The sequence below is a fragment of the Budorcas taxicolor genome, chromosome 3 (assembly GCF_023091745.1).
Source record: "Budorcas taxicolor isolate Tak-1 chromosome 3, Takin1.1, whole genome shotgun sequence".
In the NCBI taxonomy this organism is placed as follows: Eukaryota; Metazoa; Chordata; class Mammalia; order Artiodactyla; family Bovidae; genus Budorcas; species Budorcas taxicolor.
The window spans coordinates 7,933,683-7,955,782 of record NC_068912.1 but is presented as its reverse complement, the minus strand read 5'-3'; the positions used below and the strand labels follow the sequence as shown (position 1 = coordinate 7,955,782).

Sequence of the window (22,100 nt, the reverse complement as noted above, 5' to 3'; positions counted from 1 at the left end):
TACCCAGAGCCTCGCAAGTGGCTGGGAGAGGCCAGGAGTTTCTGTCAGGGGCTCTATGGCTATGCCACCTTCCTGCCCAGATGCGGAAACTGCAGATGAACTCTTGGAAACTGGGACTCGTCTAAGCTTCAATGCACTGCATTGCCCCAGGCAGCTTCCAAACCCCTACAGGGTTCTGTCTCAGCACTAAGGCTCTGCGGTGATAGGGCCTTAATGTGAAGTTAGAGAACATGCCCTCCCACCGATTTGCAGCCAGAGGTCTGGCATTGCTCTTGGTCCTGCTACAGACCCCCGAGGGCTGTGTTACAGAGCTTTCATTTCTTCCACAGAAAAACAAACAAAATATATGCCCTCCCTACATCATGAGCACACTTGGAGAATGCACTCTGATGATGGTATGGCAAGCTGAGTATCGTCTTCCAAAGGTATCCAACTCTTAATCCTGGAACCTGTGAACGGGACTATATATGGCAAAAGAGAGTTTGCCAACGTGATTACATCAGGGATGCTGTGATGGAGGGAGGCCAGGGGATGGGGGAGACTAGCCTGTGTTATTCAGAGGGGTCCTAATCACAGTCATAAGTATCCTCATAGTAGGGAGGCAGAGGGAGATTTGACTGCGGAAGAGGCGGCAACCTGAAGATGGAAGCAAAAGAAGGATGATGAGGAGGCCCGAAGCCAAGGAGTGCGGGCAGCCACCTGAGACTAGAAAAAGCAAAGACTGGACCATCCCTTGGAGCCTCAGGAAACAACCAGTCTCCTGACAGCTTGATTTTAGCCCTGAAAGACTCATTTCAGCCTTCTAGCCTCCAGAACATTCGAGAATAAATTTCTATTGTTTAAGCCATTAAGTTTGTGGTAATTTGTTACAGGAGGCATAGGAAACTAAAACAGATGGAGTCTGCTTCTGGAGTCAAGCATCTTTATTTCTGTAGGAAGAAGGGACACCCAGGAGCTCAGGATGTATCCCCATATGCCCTCAGACAGAGCAAATGCCAGCAACACACAGTGGGGTGCAGCACAGGCAGAAACAGAGTGATGGGTGTGTGTGGCCTGGGAGCCTGTGAAGACAGGTCCAAGGGAGGCCAGCAAGCCACGAGGCCCAGGCCCATCACTACAGTCAGAGTCTGGGGCTGTTACGATGCCCGCACCCTTGGCAGCAAACTGTCAGCCCTGGAGAGAAGAAGCCATGTGTTTATTCCTTTTCAAGGGTAATGAGAGAAAGAAGGGAGAGAGTTCAAAGGCACTGTGGAGAAAAGAGAATGCTTCTGCCTGCAGCTCAGAAGTTCTCCCCCAAAGTATGGTGACAGGGAACATTTCCTAAGCTGTCTCTATATACTAACTCATCTCATCGTCAGTGGTCCTGGGAGACAGCTGGCCCTACTTCAAAGATTCCCAGGCTCTGGGGATGGGATGGGGAGGGAGAGGGTGCAAGATGGGGAACACATGTACACCCGTGGCGGATCCATGTCAATGTATGGCAAAACCAATACAATATTGTAAAGTAATTAGCCTCCAAAAAAAAAAATAAAATAATTAAATTTAATTAAAAAAAAAAGATGGCAGACAGCATATATAATAGGCCTTCCTCCTGCCTAAAATGCTATGAAGTCATGACAAATTTGATATGATAAATTAGCATGCTTCATTTTTAAAATAATCTTTTGATCTCTCTCTTCCGTAAGTGGTTGCCCAAGTGATGTGGTCACTTGGAGTACTTGAAGATATGATAATTCTCTTTCAGGAGAGCATGTATATAATGTATAAAAATTTTGCTATTAGAATTAAAACCGCCACTTGAGAGGAAATGAATGATTTTGCTCTAGCTGAACCAAATGTGTTAGATGATTAAACCTCCTGCAAAGGAGATTTATGCACAGAGAGGGTTCCTTCTTTATAGAAGTTAACTACGGTAAATACCTACCATTTTTATTAATTTCACCTTCTCCGGTGAAAAGATTTTTTATTTGTCCTTTCAACAACTTAAGTAAAATGTAGAAGTTCTAGCCCTACTTGACTAAAACAAAACAATAACAACAAAAATAACTTGGAGGGAAAATGTTTCTATGGGCCAGAAACATTTCTATTATAGTGCTTTCTAAATTTCTTTATTTGCAGATGGGGTAGCCCTCACATGTAACATACCATCTATGAACTAGGAATAGAGGATAGAGACAGGACCGTGAAATCAACCTATTTGTCCCAAACTCATTCTCTAGTGTTTTACCCTTTGTTGTTGTTCAGTTGCTAAATTATGTTCAACTCTTTGCAACCTGATGGACAGTACAGCAGTCTTCCCTGTCCTTCACTGTCTCCTAGAGTCTGCTCAAATTCATGTCCACTGAGTCGATGATGCTAGCCAACCATCTCGTCCTGTTTTTTCCTTAAGCTCCGGTTATATTTGAAATAGCTTCCCCCTGATATCTGTGGGGGATTGGTTCCAGGAGTCCTGATGGATAATAAAATTTGCAGAGACTCAAGACCATCATGTAAAATGTCTCAGTACAATGAATACAGCGCAGCTTCCATATGTCAGAGTTCCTCGTCCTCAGATTCAACCAACTATGGTCCGAGGATACAGAAGGCCATTTGAGTGCGTTTCTTTGAAGCTAAAGGACATCTTGCCTTATCTATTATATGTATTATCTTCTAAAATGTTTATAGGTTAACAACAACAAAAAAAAGGTTCCCAGGGTCTGATGGGGCTTTTCCTCTCAGCACATCAAGCTGCTCAATCTTGCCATCTAACACTAAGAAGTCAGCACACAAGAGGCCCCCTCCGCCCTCTAGGGCTCCCAGCTGCGGCTGTCATGTGGCAGGCCTCCCCTGCAGGGTGGAGCAGCCCCGACACACTCCTCTGCCCCTCCCCAATGGCTGCCTTAACGCTTGCGCAGTGAGCAGTGTCCACTGGGGATGCTCTCTGGCCCTTTCATCCTAGCCAAGCCTGTCTTGTGCACCGCCCCCCCGCCCCCCCCCCCCCCCCCCCCCCCCCGCACGCACTCGGTTTTCCTGCCCGTCTCTCCTGGTTCCCACTTGCTGCCCAGGTCAGGCTGTCTTTGGCTGGTTCTCTCTTCTGCCCACCTTTCAGATGTCACCTCTCAGAGCCCCAGTTTCAGCCCCTCGTCTTCCTCTTCCTGTACTCCCCGGCACACTTGGCTGTCACTCAGCCCAGACTTTGTTTCTGAGCGCCAGGTGGCTACCCCCTTATGAGACCCTTCCCTCCTGAGTGCCCTCCTGATTCCTCAAACTTAATGGATTCAAAAAGGAATTCATTTGCTTCAGTTCACAGCCCGCTCCTTCTACACTTCCTGTCCGGGAGAAAGGCACGGCGCACCATTCTCCAAGCTGGGAGTCTTGGTTCTCCCTGCTGTCCACCTCTCCTCCACGCATGGCCCCGTTGGCCTCCGTCTCCCACCTCTTCACTTCTCAGCTCTTCCACTCCACCTCTGTGCTTAGCTTAGACCTCACTGTCCCTCGCCCGGATCACTCCAGTTACACTGGATTCTATGGCTCATCTCTAACCCCTTCTAACCCATCCACCGCCTGCCCCCAGAAGTCCTGAGCTGCTTTTCTGCTTAAACCCTTAACTCACCATCACCAACTGCTGCAGGAAGCCCTAGGTCCTACCCCAGTACATCAGCCCCCCTTCAATGCCATCACTTCTTGCCATCTCCCCTCAATCAGAGTTCTCAAACTCAAACGCCTCTAGGGGCCAGGTGCGATGGAAATGGGTGAAGCAGGCTGAGTATAAGAGGATGAGTAACAACAGAGATGGGTGGACTGGAAGAGCAGCTGACCTAAGGCATTCGAGTTTAAGTCTGACAAGACATCTTGGGGGTGCATTTGGCCCTCGGGTTGCCAGCGTTGAGATCTCTTGCCCATACCTAACTGCTCATACTCGCCATGGTGCCATGCCTGGAGGTAGCTTCATAGACAGATAAACTGGGCAATCACCTTTTTAAAGCTCTGCTATTGGCATCTTGTAATTCTTAATCATTTTAGTTTGGATTTTTATTTTATAGTCAGAGTCTAAGAGGACAATGGGGCCTGTGCTTGAGTACATGTCTCCCCCTTCCTATGGCCCATTTGTGTGCAGGGGACACCGGTGGGCCCACTGCTCGTGCGGTTACAGTGACATCCAGAGATTCAGACAAAGCAGGTGTGTTGTCCCGGTGACTGAGTGCACGGGGCCTCACAGCCCCAGAGGCCACACTTGCCATCTAAACAGAACCTTGAATGCAGAAAGAAGGCAGCGGTGTGCTAGGAACCACACGTAACCAAGTAATCCCGTTATATTCTTTCTTACTTGTGTTATTTCCTTGGAGTAGACAATAACTCACGCTGAAAATGTTATGGATGAGGGAAAGATAGGGCAACTCACAGTTCCTTTTCTTTTATTCAGGGAGCCAAATGTAGGGAGTGGGGGAAGATTGTGAGCATATTAAGAAAAACAGATGAGTTTGTTTTGTGCCGCATTTTCACTGGTCTGCTAAGAACAAATTACACAGGAACATAGGAGCCGTGAAAAACAAACTGTATCATCTTGGTGGACTCCACACATGAGTTAAATGATCTTACCTTTGCATTGAAAACTGGTAGTGCACAATATAAACATGAATGATAAAATTCACGCCAGTTATTTAAGTTTTTTAAAAAATATTTCTTTACTTACAATGGCATGAAGTAGCAAAGAAAAAAACCAAGTGAAAGAGAGAAAGGTCAGAGAAGAAAGGAAACAGCTTTATATTCACTATCTTCAATGACACTTTCCATCTTGCCTTTTGAACTGGGGCTCCATGTCTTCATTTTGTACTGGGCTCAACAAAATGTGTAGTCAGCCCTAACTAAACTGGTCCACTGCTGGGGCTCTTGTTGACTCTGGTCCTTCTTACTGCAATGCCACCTTTCTTCCTGGCTGGTTTTGCCTCATCCCTCAAGACAGCTAGGTCAACTTCTCTATCCAGAAGAGAGCCCCTCTGACCGCAAAGCACTCTATGCTTCTGCTCACCCCCCTGAGTTGAAACTGGGTTTGCCAGGTGGCTCAGTGGTAATCAATTTACCTGCCAATGCAGGAGCCACAGGTGATGTGGGTTCAATCCCTGGGTTGGGAAGATCACCTGGAGGAGGAAATGGCAATGCACTCTAGTTTTCTTGCCTGGAGAATCCCATGGACAGAAGGGCCTGGCGGTCTACAGTCCACGGGGTCGCAGAGTCAGGCATGAATGAACGGCTGAACGCCACCCAGGACCTGAACTGAAACTGTGTTTCTGGGTCTCATAGACGAGCTTGTGCACAACTCCAGGTCGGGGACCCTGCCTCACCTGCTTTTGTAGGACCAACACCTACAGCGCCTGCACATCGTCAGCACTCAGTACTGTCCTTCAACTCAGTACTGACAAAAGAGTGTGCTCCTCTGTTTAAAACCTTCTCTAACACCTTTAGGTCTAAGTCCTCATGTCTTACTCCCTTCATCATCAGGCCCTCTCCCTTATGTCTCCCGGTCTGTGCCAGCACCGTGGGAGCCCTTCAAAACCCCTGCAGAGGCTCACGCGGTCAGCTCTGCCCTGGTGACCACACCTGGAGATGGGGCTCCACACTCAGAACCAGAGACAGCCTGCCCTGGACCACATTCCTTGCCAGACCTGTCCACTCTAGTCCCTGCAGCCCCTCCTGGTGACACCTCCATGGAAGTGGCCAGCGCGGCGGGGCTGGGTGAATTAGGAGTGGCCTGTATCCTCCTTACCCACTTACATGGAGCCGCTCCGCTTTATATTTGTGTTTCTAGGGCCAGCGGCCTCTGTATTCTGACAGAGGCTCCTTGTGGTTTCAGGGGCCTGGTGAGCTGATCAGCAAAGTGAGAGCGGAGTGTCTGTGGAGCTGGGGCTGGGAAAGGTGCCTGTCAAGAGACTCTGGGCCGCCGACGGGACAGTCCTTGGTACTGAGTCTGGGTGCTGTGGAGGCTGCGGCTGGCACTGCCCTGCCTGTGTCGGCGCCACCTTCCTCAGGCCGTCTCGTGCCCACCACCAGCATGGCCGGCCAGGACTTGGGGGTTGTTACGGCCAGTTACTTTGTGGAAGAGGCGGTCTTCATGGGATCACATTTCCAGGTTCAGCCATGAGGCAGGCTCTCTGGTATCGCTGTCATGCCGACTGTTCTCTTTGCTCCTCCCCACTCGCCACTCTGCCCCACACCAGCCTCTCCTACGACGCGCATCACAGCCCTTAAGGTCTGGGGCTCTGCAAAGCTGGGGCCATGGGGCACCCATGTTCTCGTCCTCTGTGGAAGCCTGACCAGAGCTCCCCACACCATCAAGGATGGTGACCAGTCCCCTCCCTTCCCTCCTGGAGCCTGGCTCCCATCACTGATGGTGTTTTTCCTCTCTTGTCCTCGAGCAGCTATGCTTTGGCCAAAAGTTAATCCTAATTTGTTTGTTTCTGGAATTTTTCTGAGCGTCTTACAATTCCCTTGGGGAAACTGGTAGACATTTTAGGGCATCACAAAACCAGGTTTGGAAACCACAGGATAGGATGTTCTTTCTAAAAGCAGCCCCGTTTAAAACCACTCAAAACAGCTGACACTCGAAATTGCCAGGCTCATTTAACAGCAAACAACCTTTCGCAGGTAGCAAGTCAGTGGTGTGTGTTGGTTTCAGACAAACGATTCTTATTTAACTGAAGGCTACATATAGTCTTACTTGGCCAGGCACAGGCAGGCAGGAAGTGTGCTAAGAAGGTTCCAGAAAAGAAATCCCATCCACACTAACGGCAGCCTGAGAGAAGCATGTAGCAGCAATACGTGATTGGAAGTGATTCCTGAGAAAACCTGCCAAGACTCCACCTGCCTTCTCTCTGTGCCACCTCCTCTTTTCATCCGTTGGCATTTGAAGAAGCACTTATATCTGTGTCTGTGTCCCTGTGTTTTTTTTCTGCAGTAGATACAAGAGGCAAGAATCCCAGATCTTCTGAAAAAAAAAAACCCTACAGGCCAGTCTTTAAGCAGAAGCTGACATCCTCTGTGTAAGACAGATGGATAAAGTAGATGCGGCCCATACATACTATGGAATAATACTCAGCTGGTAAAAAGAATGAAATAACGCCATTTGCAGCAACATGGATGGACCTGGGGTTTACCATACGAAGTGAAATAAGTCAGAGAGAGACAAATATCGAAATCTAAAACAAAACGATACAAATGAGCTTATTTACAAAACAGAAACAGAGTCACAGAGAATGAATTTATAATTATCAGGGGAAAGGTTGAGGGGAAGGGACAATTAGGGAGTTTGGGACAGTTATACACTTCTGTATTTAAAACAGATAACTAACAAGGCCCTACTGTATATATGGTACAGGGAACTCTGCTCAATATTCTGTAAGAACCTAAATGGGAAAAGAGTTTGAGTACGAATTGGTATCGATACTTGTATAACTGAATCACTTTGCTGCACACGGGAAACTAACATAACATTGTTAATCAACTATATTCCAATATAAAATAAAAATGAGGAAAAAAAGAACCCCAGCTCTTTTGGAGAATCCCCCAGGCCAGTCTTTAAGCAGAAGCTGACATCCTCTGCTGTATAGTGGCTCAGTTGTGTCCGACTCCTTCGCCACCCCATGGATTCTAGTCCGCCAGGCTCCTCTGTCCGTGGGAGTCCCCAGGCAAGAATACTGGAGTGGGTTGCCATTTCCTTCCCCAGGGGATCTTCCCGACCCAGGGATTGTCTCCTGTGTCTCCTGCATTGGCAAGCGGGTTCTCTACCACTGAGCCCCCAGGGAAGCCCCTCTGTGACAATGTGATTCTGGTCGAACAGAATATTGCACCACAAGAGAAAGTGTATCCCACCTCCTGCTCCTCTGCCAGGCAAACAACTGCCGGGACACAGGGTTTCTCTTGTCTGGGCATCGGCATCTCAGTCAGGCTAACGAAGGAGGCAGAGTCCTGAGACCTAAGAACTCCAGAAAGATGCACGTCGGAAAAGCGCGCGGGGGCGGGCGACACCCAGGGGAGGCAGGCGGATTGTGGAGACAGTGGAGAACGCACTGGCTGAAAGTGAAAGTGTGAGTCGCTTAGTCGTGTCTGAGTCTGCAACCCTAAGGACTGTGGCCCACCAGGCTCGTCTGTCCGTGGCATTCTCCAGGTAAGGATACTGCAGTGGGTAGCCATGCCCTTCTCCAGCGGCTCTTCCCAACCCAGGGATCGAACTCAGGTCTCCTGCATTATAGGCAGACTCTTTACTACCTGAGCCTCCAGGGAAGCCCCTCTCCTGCTGGCTAGGAAGTCACCAAGGGAAGAGTTTCCAGCCGGGCAAGCACCATCCCTGGGGACATACAAGGAGTGTGGACCTGCGTGCTGCCTGTACTCCGCCCGTCTGTGCGGGGACAGTGGTGGGCAGCTGGCTACGTTTCTGGAGGAACTGTCCCTGCCATTCGAGTGGTAGACGTGTGGGGGCCCTGGGGAGTGCACACCCCTGGCAGTGGGGAGACGGGGTGCTGGGCTCAGGGTCTGTGGGCCCCTGAGCAAGGTCAAGGCTGCCCAGAAGCCGGTGTGGAAGTGGACCCTTTGCTCGGACCCTGGGGCATTCTGCAGAAATCGAGCAAGACCCACAGCTTCAGAACTGATCCTCCATGCAATGAGAAATGGATCTTCTACTCTGGGGTCAGCTTGCTCCACTGTGACAGTGAAAGGGACGAAAAGTAAAACATTCTTCCCTCCCACCCCAGCCTCTGTGGCTCAAGAACTGTCTCCTTGCTTAGCTGCCTCCTGGCCAAGGTTCATGAGATTTTGCCTTGGGGTCCATGTGACTGGACCTTGTTATTACTCTGGGATTTTTTTTTCACCCAATAAGAATTCCTTGCTGTATCACAGCCTGATACGCTTACTACAGGATATAACGAGCTACAGTGGAACCCCAAGAATACTGGAGAGGGTAGCCTATCCCTTCTCCAGCAGATCTTCCCGACCCAGGAATCAAACTGGGGTCCCCTGCATTGCAGGTGGGTTCTTCACCAACGGAGCTATCAGGGATTCCCAATTGAAGCAGCAATCTTTAGTAAATTTCTAATTTCTGAGACCCCAGAAGGGCAGAGATTTGGCCAAGGTCACACAGCTCTCTGCAGCAGGGACTAGGCTACAACCAGGAGTCTGGCTACTGGTAGGTGCTCCTACCAACATCTGTCTGGCATGGCTGGCACCTCATCGTGAGGAGGAACTGGGAAAGAGGCTGCCAAGGGGGCTGAAAATGGGAAGAAGGGAAAGAAAGGTATAAATGCAAATCGCATCTCTGTCAAATTAAGTTATTTTTAATGAAATTACTATTCACTCGGAGAAGGCAATGGCACCCCACTCCAGCACTCTTGCCTGGAAAATCCCATGGACAGAGGAGCCTGGTAGGCTGCAGTCCATGGGGTCGCGAAGAGTCGGACACGACTGAGCAACTTCACTTTCACTTTTTACTTTCATGCATTGGAGAAGGAAATGGCAACCCACTCCAGTGTTCTTGCCTGGAGGATCCCAGGGACAGTGAAGCCTGATGGGCTGTCGTCTATGGGGGCGCACAGAGTCGGACACGACTGAAGCGACTTAGCAGCAGTGTTATTTTTCAATCAGTATTGATGGTGACTTAATGAACGTTTAAGTCTTTTTGAAAAAGCCATCAGTGGCCAAGTCCTACTTCCTTTCCTAGTTGCACCCCTCCCCCTCCCCCCCCCCCCCCGTCCCCACCCACAGAAACACACACACACGTTCACGTTTCACTGTTCTCAGAGTCATCTTACGGCCATGGAGCGCCCAGGCACAGAACAGGCTATATTCTCTGTTTCTGGAACATACCCTGTTCAGTTAGACCTACCCAGTCAGAAGACTTTCCTTTTCCACTTAGCAAACTCCTGTTGATCCTTCAAAACTCAGCCCAAAGGACACCTTCTTAGAAGAGCTTTCCCAGCCTTCTTAGCTGCCAGGCAAGCTGCTGCTCCCTCTGCCCGTGTCTCGCCACTCCCCTGTGACGTCATTTATCCCACGATGCCATGATGTTCCCATGCTTTCTAAGGCCAGGGGCCAATGAGATTTGTTCCCTGGGGCTCACTATTTCCCTGATCCCTCCACTAATACTCTGGGATCCCCCCGCCTACACACACATAAGAATCTCTTGTTAGTTCATGGCCTGGTAAACATCCTGCAGAAAATGTAGTCATCACTAAACAACCAAATATCCAACACCCATCACAAAGCCTTAGTGCACCAGCATTTGACAAATGTTTATAAAACGGCACATTTTGAATATAGACCCTAGATGTTAAAACTGATCATTGCCCAAGGTGTAACTCCACTTGCCTTTCTTTATGAAGTGGTTGGAGCATCTGACTCCCCCCTCTCCTTTCAAGCTATTTCCAGGCTCAGCCTTTTACTTGAGCAGGAGACCCCAGCCAGGTGGAATGGACTCACCTATGACGTTCCGTATGTCATCTTCTTCCTCGGGGCTCAGGGTGGGGCCAGGGGGCACGGTGCCCTGCGCGGCAGTAGAGTCTTTCCCTGGTGAGTCTGTCCTGACTAGAGGCGGAGGCACTGGGGCTGCGTGCGTTGCCTCCACAAACGCATCCTCAGGGGCCACTGACGGAGGAGCTGAGGCTGGTGGTCGCTGGGTGGCTGTGTGGGCCACGGTGGTGGCTGGTACCTGAGTAAAAGGTGTAGGGACTGCCTCCCCCATGGGATCTGGAGACGCTGAGGTCGTCGGGAGCGGTGTTGAGAATTGTTCGACTGAGGCGGAGACTGTAGGGTCAGGGGCGCTGGGAGCTGAGGTGGAGGCCGGCGGCCGGGCGGAGGGCAGGGCTGTGGTCGGAGGGCCAGCGCTGGTGGTACCAGCATCAGCTGTCACAGCGGCACTGTGCCCGGTGGCTGCTGGCCTCCGGGTGGTGCTGGTCAGCAGCTGGTTGTGTCTCAGAAGCTGATCTTCAATCAGCAAATCCATTCCGTGTTCACCACTGAAAAATTCGTCTTCTGGGAAACAAACACAGGTGCCTTTGTGACTCAGGAGTCAGCACCATGTGGTATGTGGCAGATTAATGATACCCTGATTTATTATTTTTTTATTTTTTAAATTAATTAATTAATTTTAATTGAGGATAATTACTTTACAATATTGTGATGGCTTTTGCCATACATCATGAACCGGCCATAGGATACCCTGTTTCAAAGTGGAGCCCAGGTGGGATTTAGCAGAAGAAGGTGAGAGGAGCACAGGTGGAAGCATTTCCTGGAGGGTCTCTCTGAACAGTCTGCCTCCACCCACCACCCAGGGACCACAGCCAAGGGCTACAAAACCTGGGAGGAAGTTAGTCACTCACTCAGTAGTTATCAATGGAGCACGTACAACAGTGAGCCTTCACGGAGCTTCTGTCTAATGGTGGAGACACCAAACATTAGACAGATTGTGTCCTTGAAGGTGTTATGAGGAAAGGTCTAGTAGGGTGAGGGGAAGTGGGGGGATGGGAAACTTGCAGTCATGGATAAGTGGTCAAGATGAGACTCAGTGGGATGGGGAGAGGAGCAGAGGCTTGAAGGAGTGCGGGGGGTAACCAAGCAGGTGATGGGGGAGGAGTATTCTAGGGAGAAACAGCAGCAGTGCAAAGGCCCTGGGGCCGGAACACAGCTGCTGAGGCTGAGGAGCAGTGAGGTGGGCAGAGGTCGGAGGGAACACAGCCAGGTCATGGAGGGCTTGGCTGCTGTGTTTGGACTTCAGTTTTTATCCTGCATGAAATGGGGGAGTCTGCAGGGTTTTGAGCAGAAAAGGAATACTAAGATGGAGTGTTTTCTTAGGACACAAAGAGGTCTAACCACAAAAGACATAATTGGTCAACTGGATTTTATCTGCTCATCAAAAACATCATTAAAGAACTAAAGATACAAGCCATGGGCAGAATAAAATATTAATATCTGCAATACAAAGGATTTGTCCCAGAATATAAAAACCCCACAAATCCATTATTTATTTTGGCCATGTTGAGTGGCTTGTGGGATCTCGGTTCCCTGACAAGGGATTGAACCTGGGCCACAGGAGTGAAAGCACCAAATCCTAACCACTAGACCACCAGGGAACCCCACAAATCAATAAATTAAAATGTTACACAGTTAAAAATGGGCAAACTGATTACGCCAGCGACTAGGGGAGCAGAACCTATTAGGAGGCAGCTGAGGGGGACCGGATGGGAGGAAGCAGCATAGCAGGGAGAGGGGAAGAGCTGGGCCTCCTGGGTGCTGGGCAGGGACAGATAGAAGAAAAGGAGGGGCCGGTGGCAGGGACGAGCCCAGGAAGAGGAAGTGTAGGGGAAACAAGATAAAGAGGAGGTGAAAAGGAGTATCTATTTTCTGTGAAAGAGTAAGAAGGAAAGAGATGAAAGGGTAGGTGCTAGAGTCTCGGTCAGGAAGCCCAGGGTCCCCCGAGAAAGAGCAGGCGGGAGAAGCCACTGTGTGTCTCTGAGTGGGTCACCCCTCCATGCCTCAGTGTGCGCATTTGAGAATGGGGGCACTGAGGCCCCTTCCGGCTCAGCCACGCTCCACCTTGTGGTCCTCTGCAAGCCCAGAGAAGGCAAGTGACTTGCCCCAGGGTGCTCAGCAAGCTGTGAGGAAAGGCAGGAAGGACTCTGGATAATTTGTAACTGCAGGTAATTCTCAGGTAACCAGGCTGGCTCTGCGGGGCCACAGTAGTAATCAAACTGCCGAAGGGAAATGCCCCTCCAGAGTCCAAATGGTGACTCCCTCCCTGCCCTGCCTCTGGGGGGCCGCCCTGCTGACCCCAACTCACGATGCTCTTCGATGTCATTCTCTTCCTCAGGGTCCTTGGCTTTGTAGTAGGTGATGCCCCGGATTACGGTGGGCCTGGAGGCTGGCCGGCCCCTCAGGTGGACCTGTCTCTGCAGGGGTCGCTGTGGCTTCACCACCTCTGGTGGAGCCAGTGGCCGCGTCTGCAGGAGCTTGATGGATTTGATCTGTTGGGACACGGTTTCTTCCTGCAGAAACCTCTCTTCATACTGCTCCTCAGAGGGGACACAAGGGAAGGTCAGGCCACTGGTCAGACAGGCAGGGGTCAGGCAGAGGCAATGCTGGAGTCAAGGCCATCCTAGTCACAACAGCTAATCCTAAAAGCACTTCCTAAGCCAGGCACTGTTCATCTTCTTGTCAGCCCCATAAGGGATGAACCATTTTTAATCATTCCCATTTACAAATTGGAAAACTGAGGCACAGAGAGGTTATGTAAATCACCCAAGGTCCCACAGCAGGTAAGTGGTAGAGGCAGGATTTGAACCCCTGCAATGGCACCCCACTCCAGTACTCTTGCCTGGAAAATCCCATGGACGGAGGAGCCTGATAGGCTGCAGTCCATGGGGTCGCTAAGAGTTGGACACGACTGAGCGACTTCCCTTTCACTTTTCACTTTCCTGCATTGGAGAAGGAAATGGCAACCCACTCCAGTGTTCCTGCCTGGAGAACCCAGGGACGGCAGAGCCTGGTGGGCTGCCGTCTGTGGGGTCGCACAGAGTCAGACACAACTGAAGCGACTTAGCAGCAGCAGCAGCAGCAGTCTGACTCTAGACTCTGACTCTAAACTCCATGCTATACTTCCCAGAGAGTGCAGCTGTCCTCTCAGCTCTGGCCTAGAGATGCTGGGTGCCTCAGATCTCATGCAGTTGTTTGTAATGAAATCTATGTGGTTGGAACATGAAGTGTGTTAGTCATGCAGTCGTGTCTGACTCTTTGTGACCCCATAAACTGTAGCCTGCCAGGCTTTTCTGTCCATGGGATTTTCCAGGCAAGATTACTAGAGCGGGTTGCCATTCCCTTTTCCAGGGGATCTTCCCGACCCAGGGATGGAACCTGGGTCTCCTTCATTGTAGGCAGATTCCTTACCATCTGAGCCACCAGGGAATCCTGGCATAAGAAGGCTGAGGGCTAAGATGCACACCTCAGGATAAGGCATGACTGCTTTTACTTGTGCTGTTGGGACAAACTGCCCCAAGCCCTCCCTAATGCAGAATAAAGTCCGAAGTCCTTGGCCTGGCACTGAGAACTCAAAGTGACTTGACCCAGCTCAGCCTTCTTCTCTCTTGCTCCACCCCCAGCCTCCCCACCCTTGGTATTCCAGGCACTTGGGTGACTCCTGAACTGCTTGGCTCTCCCAAACTGCTTGGCTCTCCTGAACTGCTGGGTCTTTGCTCAGATTGTTTTCTCTGTCTGGAAGGCCATTCCCTTCCCCCCATATAGCCATTTGTTGAAATCTACCCACTTTTCAAGGCCTGGTTAAAATCTCAGGACCCCAAGGAAATACTCCTAAACCTTTTCATTTAGAATTAATCTTTCTTTCCCAATCCTTACTTTGCAGCAGAAACTTCTAAGTGACTATCCAAACACCCTGCTTCCTTTTCCTAACTTAATGAGAAACTGGTTTTGTGGGAGTGGTCCTGGGACTAAGTTCTGGCTGTTAAAGTAGAAGTAGAAGTTGGTGGGAAGAGCTTTTGGAAAAGTTCCTTCAAACATGGGGCTGACTCAGCTGGAAGACATCGTTTGCACTTTTCCTCATTTCTTTAGCCAGGAGAATGTGGGCAGGATGGCTGGAGCTGAGCAGTCATCCTGTGACCATGAGGGGATTTTGAAGATGGACATCACTAATGACATCTCACAGCTAACTATACCAGCCCTGGGCCACCTGCCTCCAGAACTCTTTTACATAACAGAACAACAAACCCCTATATTGTTTAATGCACAATATTTTGGTCTCTTACTCAAAGCTGAACACAACTCCTAATGGATAAAACTCTATAGTATTATAACACCTCTCCCATCCCACCTTCCACAGGAATTTCTTAAGAACATTGTCTCTATAAACTATGAGCAATTGGAAGAGCAGAGACAATCTCTTGTCCATCTCTGATTCCCCTGGATATATGTACCTTAATATTTGTTAAACTGAATTTCTGAATCATAACAAATCCCAAAGAACTGTCTACACTTGTGACTGCCACTGGGATTTTTGTCAAATCAAATGATGCTTTAAAGTAGGTAGCCTATGACCTGGGCATCATGATGGTACCAAAAAAAGGCCTCTGTGATGATTATGGTCACACAGAAGGACCGTCCTCTCCATTCATCCTGGACTCTGACCTCTTGCATCCACAGTGTGGCAGAGTCCCTGGGCACTGCCTTGGTCCATCCAGTCATAGTCCCTCACCCAGAATCACAATGGCCCATTTTTGAAAACAAATGGGCTTGGGCACAGGGCCTGTGAGCTGGCTGTGCTCCAGTGCAGAGCCACCAGACAGGGCCAGTGGCTCCATCAGTAAAAGAAGCGTGGACCACAGGAGGTGTGGCCCACCTCTGCTCTCATGAGGACTTTGAACGGCTGAATTATGAAGAGGTCACTCTTTGTAGTCACCTAAGCCCTGAAAACTCCTCTTCTCGCCAGGAGGAGGTGGGTGAGCTCCCTTAAATCCTCGGTGAAATCTGCCCAGAGAGCAGAGCCCACTTGGAAACAAAACCTCTGTCCCTTTGATGCTCAGTCCTGAGAGGCAGAGCAGGACCTTTGAGCTCCCTGAACGTCAGCTGTCAGGGATCCAGCTGTCATGACAACTTTTTCACTCTGCCTAGGAAGAAGCAAATCAGATTCTTGTTCTGACCTTTAAAATCTGGCCTGGAGAAAATCTGGAGTCCTCATTCCCCACCACACCCTGGGTCTGTACTGGTTTTCCCGTGACAAAAGACTTTGCCCAGATGGCACTGCAGACAGGGAAGCTCCTAAACACGTGTTCTTCACTCCCCGTGCTGACCCACTCCTGGAAAACAGGGGACACTTTCCAGCAGCCTCCCCTTGCCGGGGCCAGAGAGCTGCCCGGAAGAAGCAGGCAGACGTGTGCCCTGGGCAGCCCTCACTCCCGCTAACTGCCCCTCCCCCACTGCCCATGGTTTGCTGGGGAGGTGATCGCCACTAGAAGTGCAGGGACTACTTGGCTGCTGGTGGTGGCATCTTACTGAACATCTATTATGGGCAGACGTGTCCCTTCATATTCCTTTTAACCCGTAAAACAATGAGGCAAGATAGATACTATTATCCACATTTTACAGATGAGTAAAGAGAGGTTCAGAGTCATTCAGCAATCTGCTTGACAGGTAATCAGTTAAGTGAGAGAGCACTTATTAAGTCATGTATGTGCACGCTAAGTCACTTTAGTCATGTCTGACTCTGCAACCCTATTGGACGGTAGCCCTCCTGGCTCCTCTGTCCGTGGAATTCTCCAGGCAAGAATACTGGAGCTCCAGGCAAGAATACTGGAGTGGGTTGCCATTTCCTGCTCCTTATTAAGTCATAAGGCTATTAAATAACCCAGGGCTGCTTGCCTTCAGAGCCTGTGATCCACCTTGATATAGCTACACTGTGTTCAGCTGTCACCACAGGACTAACTCATCTGCCATCCAAAAAGTCCTCAGGGCCGTGGTCTGGCTGGTGTCCAGAAGACTTGGGGATTCCTCATTTCCCATAGGAAAGAGCTGCCTGGGAGGCTGACAAGAGGCCCCAGTCCTCAACTCAGACGCCACAGGCCATCTAATTGCCAGACCTTGGTTTCCCTCTGCATTGCAAAAGCAAGTTGTCATTTCTTCGTGGCAAACCCCAGGAACTGTCTTTAATTCCAGACTTTTAGGGATGAGCGGGAACTGCAGTTCCCTCTCCCAGCCAAGGAGATGGAGCAAGACCGTGGACAGCCTCTGCCAGAGAACATATAATTTCCTTGGATTCGCTGGCGACAGGCTGCACGGGGCGGCAGCAGCCCCCAAGTTTTGGTTTCCTCTCTCTGTTAAACTGTTGTATGACTTCAACTCCTGGTGTCCCATGTTTCCATTCCCACCCTGACCTCTCCACCCAGCCCCCAGAGCCCCCTGCCAACCCTCCAGGCATGGACTTTCATGGAAAGACACCTCCAACAAAGTGCCATTCACCATTCCAAAAAACCCTGACATAGTCCATAAAAACCTTGAAAATAACAACCAAACCCAGACACCCCTCTTTACCCCCTTTTCAGCACGGGGTTCATTAAAGAGACAGGAAAAGGGAGAGGAAGATTCTAGCCTCGTCTCCTTCACCTCGCCCCTCTTTCTGGTCCTGCCCTGGCCCTGGCTACCCCCACCACTACCCTGATTTGGGTGGATTGTGCTAACCTCAGCAGTGTGTGAATGGGGATTTCAGGAAGGAGCAAGGTTTGCTGAGCAAGGAGAAAAAGAGTTTGGTGTGTTTGATTTGGTTTGCTGTTTACCCTCAGGAAATCTGAGCTGGGCTCCTGAACATACCACATAATGTGTCATCAAGACAACTGATGGAATTCTCAAGCTCAGCCGACTGGGGAATTGGAGCCAGGGAGGATTGAAGTCAGGGAGCGCCTGATTCCACTGAGTGGCTGGACCGGCAGATGATGCCACACGGGCGGTGATAGGAGCCACTGGGCCCCAGGTCTGATGAACCCAGGGCGCCTCCAGTTTCCGTTAAAGTGCAAATGTCCTCTGGCTCTTTGGTTTACAAGTTCAGACTTGCTCAGGGGTGACCCACCAAGCAGACTAAACACACGCTCAGTCACTGGCGTGTCGAGAACACCCAAAAATGAGAATAAAAATAATTTTTGAAGATATATGATATTTCCAAAAAACCATCAATGGAGTCATCATGGGCTAAGCCAGAAAATTACTGGCCTTCCTTATACTTATTTTCTGGTTTGCAAATGGGTTTATTTCAAGTTACAAATTGGGTGGGGTGCAGGCACCAGACCCTCTTCAGGGCCCCTTGTCTCCAAAGTCCTAATCTGCCTGCGCTTCTGCCTTTGGAGCACATGCCCGAGGTTCCCCAAACCCACAGCTGCTGCCTGCTCGGCACCGCTTGGGGAATTTCTCTGCTCAAGAGTTCCAAGCCCACAGGCCTAACCTTACTTCCTCTCTTACCCTGATTCTTAACAACCAAGGCAACAAGTCCTTTGCAGCTACACTTCCCAGCCCTTTTCAATGTCACAGCACATAGAGCCACAAGTTCAGGGGTCTGCTGTCACTGTCCCAGACCCTCTCAACCCACACCCTGCCCGCCTGCCCCAGGCTGAGGGGATCCCGCAATGGGTCACCTGAAATCCACGCTCTGCTGTCCACCAGCAACCCGTGGCCCAGTAAAAGTAAGCAAGACGTTTCTTAGCTGTCGCTATTCCATGTTAGCCAGGGACCCCTTTTATAACACTTTATCCAGACCTGCCTTGCTGATAGCATCCACACTCTGCAAGTCCTGCTGCCAGAATTTACCTGTTTCCTCTTTTGTTATTTTAGGGGTAGCTCCGGTTTCACAGGCAGCAATTTAGGAGATAAACACATAAATAATAATATATATAACTGTTGGCACATAAATATAACTTGGTAAGCAGAGCCGAAAGAAACAGGTGTCAGATGGGGAGGTATTTTTAAGCAAATAGGCTCTTTGGCATCACCCAAATCACATTAGGTAGTGTTTCATTTCATCGCACCAACCCAGACACTGCTGAGTGGGAAGAGGCAGAGATTTGAGACCCCTGTCACCACTTCCTGGCTGAGCCACGGGGACCGTTCCTGGATCTGCTTCCTTTTCTGCAAAGTGAGGGTACTGATGTCGGCCTCAGCTGCCTTCCAGAGCTGGGGTGAGGACCATATGGTGTGATGGATGATGAAAGTACTAGTACATCACAAAGTCCCTTACAAATAGGGAGGACCACACAGCTGACTGCTTCCAAACTGGGACTCTTCTGAGAGTGACAGGAGTTATTCGTGATGATGCCGGGACAGCAGGAGTAAACTAGGATGGTCCCAGACAAGCCACCTAACTTATAAATGCAAGGGATGTTCAAAACGGCAGGATGAAGTATAATACAAAGAGCAGGGCCCAATTCTCAGGAGACCCAGATCTCAGTGCTGGCTTCAACACTGGCTGAACCTCTCGGGGCTTCAGTGTAAAGTGCGATGGGGTCCACTTCTGCCCTGTCAGACCGATGGGACGGTTGAGTAGATGGAATGAGACCATGCCCGTGGGAGGCTGGAGCCCGAAGGCTCCATGCACCTGCGAGGGGGTGGGCGTACACTTTCCGGAGGGCTATGGTCAGAGGCCCCCGGAGGCTGGGGCTGTACCTCAGGGTGGGTGTAGGCTGCAGCCGCGTCCCTCTGCAGGGCCGAGCGGATGTCTGGAATGCTGTCCAGGATGTTCTTGGAGCAGTTCTCTTTGCCTCGCTTGTTCATCTCAGTTCGAATTTCTTCCACGTCCTCTCTGATCTGCTCATTTTCCTTGGTGAGGTTTTTAGATATTTCCTAGCAAGAGAGAAAATTTTTAAAAGGGAGTCGTTTAAAGTGCTCTGAGGACAAGCAGGAGGGAGCTGGCAGCCACCTCCTGCTCAGAGCCCAGAGACTCAACAGGAAGGTTGAGAAACCAACCAGAAACCACAGGGGCCCTCGGGAGTGTCCAGCCCTTTGTTGAGGACCGGCGCTTGGACTCAGGTGGCATCTCCAGGGCAGCTTGGCTCCAGTGTGTCCACAACTGGAAATGCTTCCCAATACCACCACGGCTTTCCTAATAATAATACTGTCGTGTCCCCGAGCTACTGGGACACCTGCTATTTTTTCATCCTGTGTACACAGTATGCTCCTACCAGTGTCATTGAGTAACATTACAGAAGAATTCCATTTGCTTGCATCCCCCCACATGTGGACCAATGGCTCAATTAATGAAAGAAGGATTTTCTAGGCAATTTTAAAAGAGGCGGTCAAAGAAATCTACTTAATCTGCTTTTCCAATAAGCACAAACTATTCTTTTGAGAACTTTTTAAAAATATTTTTTAAATTGAATTCTAGTTGATTTACAATATTGTATTAGTTTCAGGTGTACAGCAAAGTGATTCGGTTACATACATACAAATTTTTTCAGATTATTTTCCATTATAGGTTATGACAAGATATTGAATATAGTTCCCTGTGCTGTGCAGTAAATCCTTATTGCTTATCTATTTCATGTATAGTAGTTTGTGTCTGTTAATCCCATATTCCTAATTTATTCCCTCTGCTTCTCCCCTTGGGTAAACATGAGTTTGTTTAATATGTCTGTGAATCTGTTTCTGTTTTTTATATAGATTCTTTTGTATTGTTTTTTAGATTCTACATATAAGCGATTTCATGTAATACTTGTTTTTGTCTGACTTAGTTTGATATTCTCTAGATGCATCCATGTTGCTGCAAATGGCAACATTTCACCCTTTAAAAATATTTATCTATTTATTTTTGACTGCACTGGGTTTTCGCTGCTGTGGCTGGGCTTTCTCTAGTTGTGGTGCACAAGCTTTTCATCGCAGCAGCTTCTCTTGCTGCAGAGTGTGGGCTCTAGGCACATGGGCTTCAGCAGCTGTGGTGCACAGGCTTCATTGCTTTACAGCATGTGGGATCTTCCCAGACCAGGGATCAAACCCGTGACCTAGCATTGGCAAGTGTGTTCTTAACCACTGGACCACCAGGAAAACCCCTTCACCCTTTTTTTATGGCTCCCCCGCATTTAAAAGCATTATTTACATAGGAAATGGATAGGCTGGCTTTAAACTTTCCTATTCACATATAAAATGTTTCCCTAAATGACCCCTACTTGGCGAATTACCCATGTTCCAGATATACTTCATACCAGAAAGGACCAAAGCTACATTTCTATCAACCAATACTGGTAAGTACCTCCTGTGTGTCTAGGGTACCGTATGGCAGAAAGAAATCCTCTTAATTCTTCTGGTGTTCCTGTCCTGGGATGGGAGGTGGCGGTGGGTTCCATGGGGGACAACTGCAGTGGGGAAGACGGGGTCCCCACTGTAGGAAAAAGATGACCAACCACGTCAGGTTCTGTAAATGCCACACAGGCATTCAAAGGGAGGGGCGGACGAGAGGCATCAGAGGCAGCATCCTAGAGAAGGTGAGGCTGAATGGGATTTGAATCTTGGGCAGCTGTCAACAGACTTAGAGGTACCCTTTCATCTCTAGTTATTTTTAGAGAAGTTTACTGTACTGAGATCTAATATTGTCCAGCATTGGCTCCCATTCCACAGTTTCCATGAGCATCTGAATTTTTAGATGTGACGTTCTCCTTTGGGCCCTGTTTATGAGGGTGATAGAGGAAGTAACCATGTAAACACAGAGGATGTATACACTTTCCATCTTTCTTTGACAGACAGATACAAGATGTGCAAAAGCTCAGACACTTCCAGGCACAGTCTGCAGTCTGGTAAGATGCCGCTGTTGTCCTAGAGGGATGCCACGGTGGCTCAGAGCTAGGGGGCGTATAGGCAGACTGTGACACCCAGACACTGCGGCTCCAGTGGCTCTACGTGGGCTGCCCAGAGGAGCCCAAGAGATGCTTGTTAAAACTAACCAGGCTCCAGACCACTGGCCATGCCATTCTGACAGCATTTCAGCGCACGCCAAATTCTGAGCACTGGAAAGGCTCAATGTGTTCTGTGGGGCTAACGCCAAGTCGGCCTCCCTAAGTATCACAGAAGTAAGCGTGAGAGCGAAAGCCCTTGAGAGGAGGTTGTTTCAAGAGTACCCGGAATGAGTGGCTTTACTGGATGTGTATCGTTCCTGAAAAGTGTTATCAGGGTCAGTCAAATGCAGTGGTTAAGAGCATGGATTCTGGAGGAAACCTTCCAGCTTACATTTCAATGGTGCTACTGCTGGACCTGTTATCTTGGGCAAATTACTTAAGCTCCCTGTGCTTCATTTGTCCATGTGTAAAACGGGGTTAACACTAGCACTCTCCCTGTGGGTTGTAATGAAGAATGAGTTAACATATGTGGAAGCTCATGGGACATGCTAAGTGGCTGTTATTTTTCATAGAATGTTACTGTCATGGTCTACGCACAGGTTGGAAAAGAATTTCCAGACATGAGGCAGAATGAAGGGAGAATAAAGTTTATTAGAGTGGGAGGTGCTCTTGGAACAGAGGCCGGCTCCAGGAAGAGCCGATCCCTTTCTTGGGCTGGTAGCCAATTTTTATAGCCTCAAGACAGAAAATTCCTACTGGAAGGGTGGCATTAGG

General features: G+C 49.4%; 1 protein-coding gene across 2 annotated transcripts in view; it reads right to left on the bottom strand.

Moving 5' to 3' along the window:
• OLFML2B (olfactomedin like 2B) overlaps positions 1-22,100 on the bottom strand; it is a 47,883-nt gene that overhangs the window by 4,246 nt on the left and 21,537 nt on the right. Inside the window, exons 4-6 of one of the 2 annotated variants that reach the window (XM_052636770.1) lie at positions 19,168-19,344; positions 12,800-13,028; positions 10,444-10,995 (exon numbers count right to left, since the gene is read on the bottom strand). In XM_052636770.1, the coding sequence (XP_052492730.1) occupies positions 10,444-10,995; positions 12,800-13,028; positions 19,168-19,344 (958 nt within the window). The remainder of the gene's footprint in view (positions 1-10,443; positions 10,996-12,799; positions 13,029-19,167; positions 19,345-22,100) is intronic. The other variant, XM_052636771.1, reaches the window with a different exon arrangement.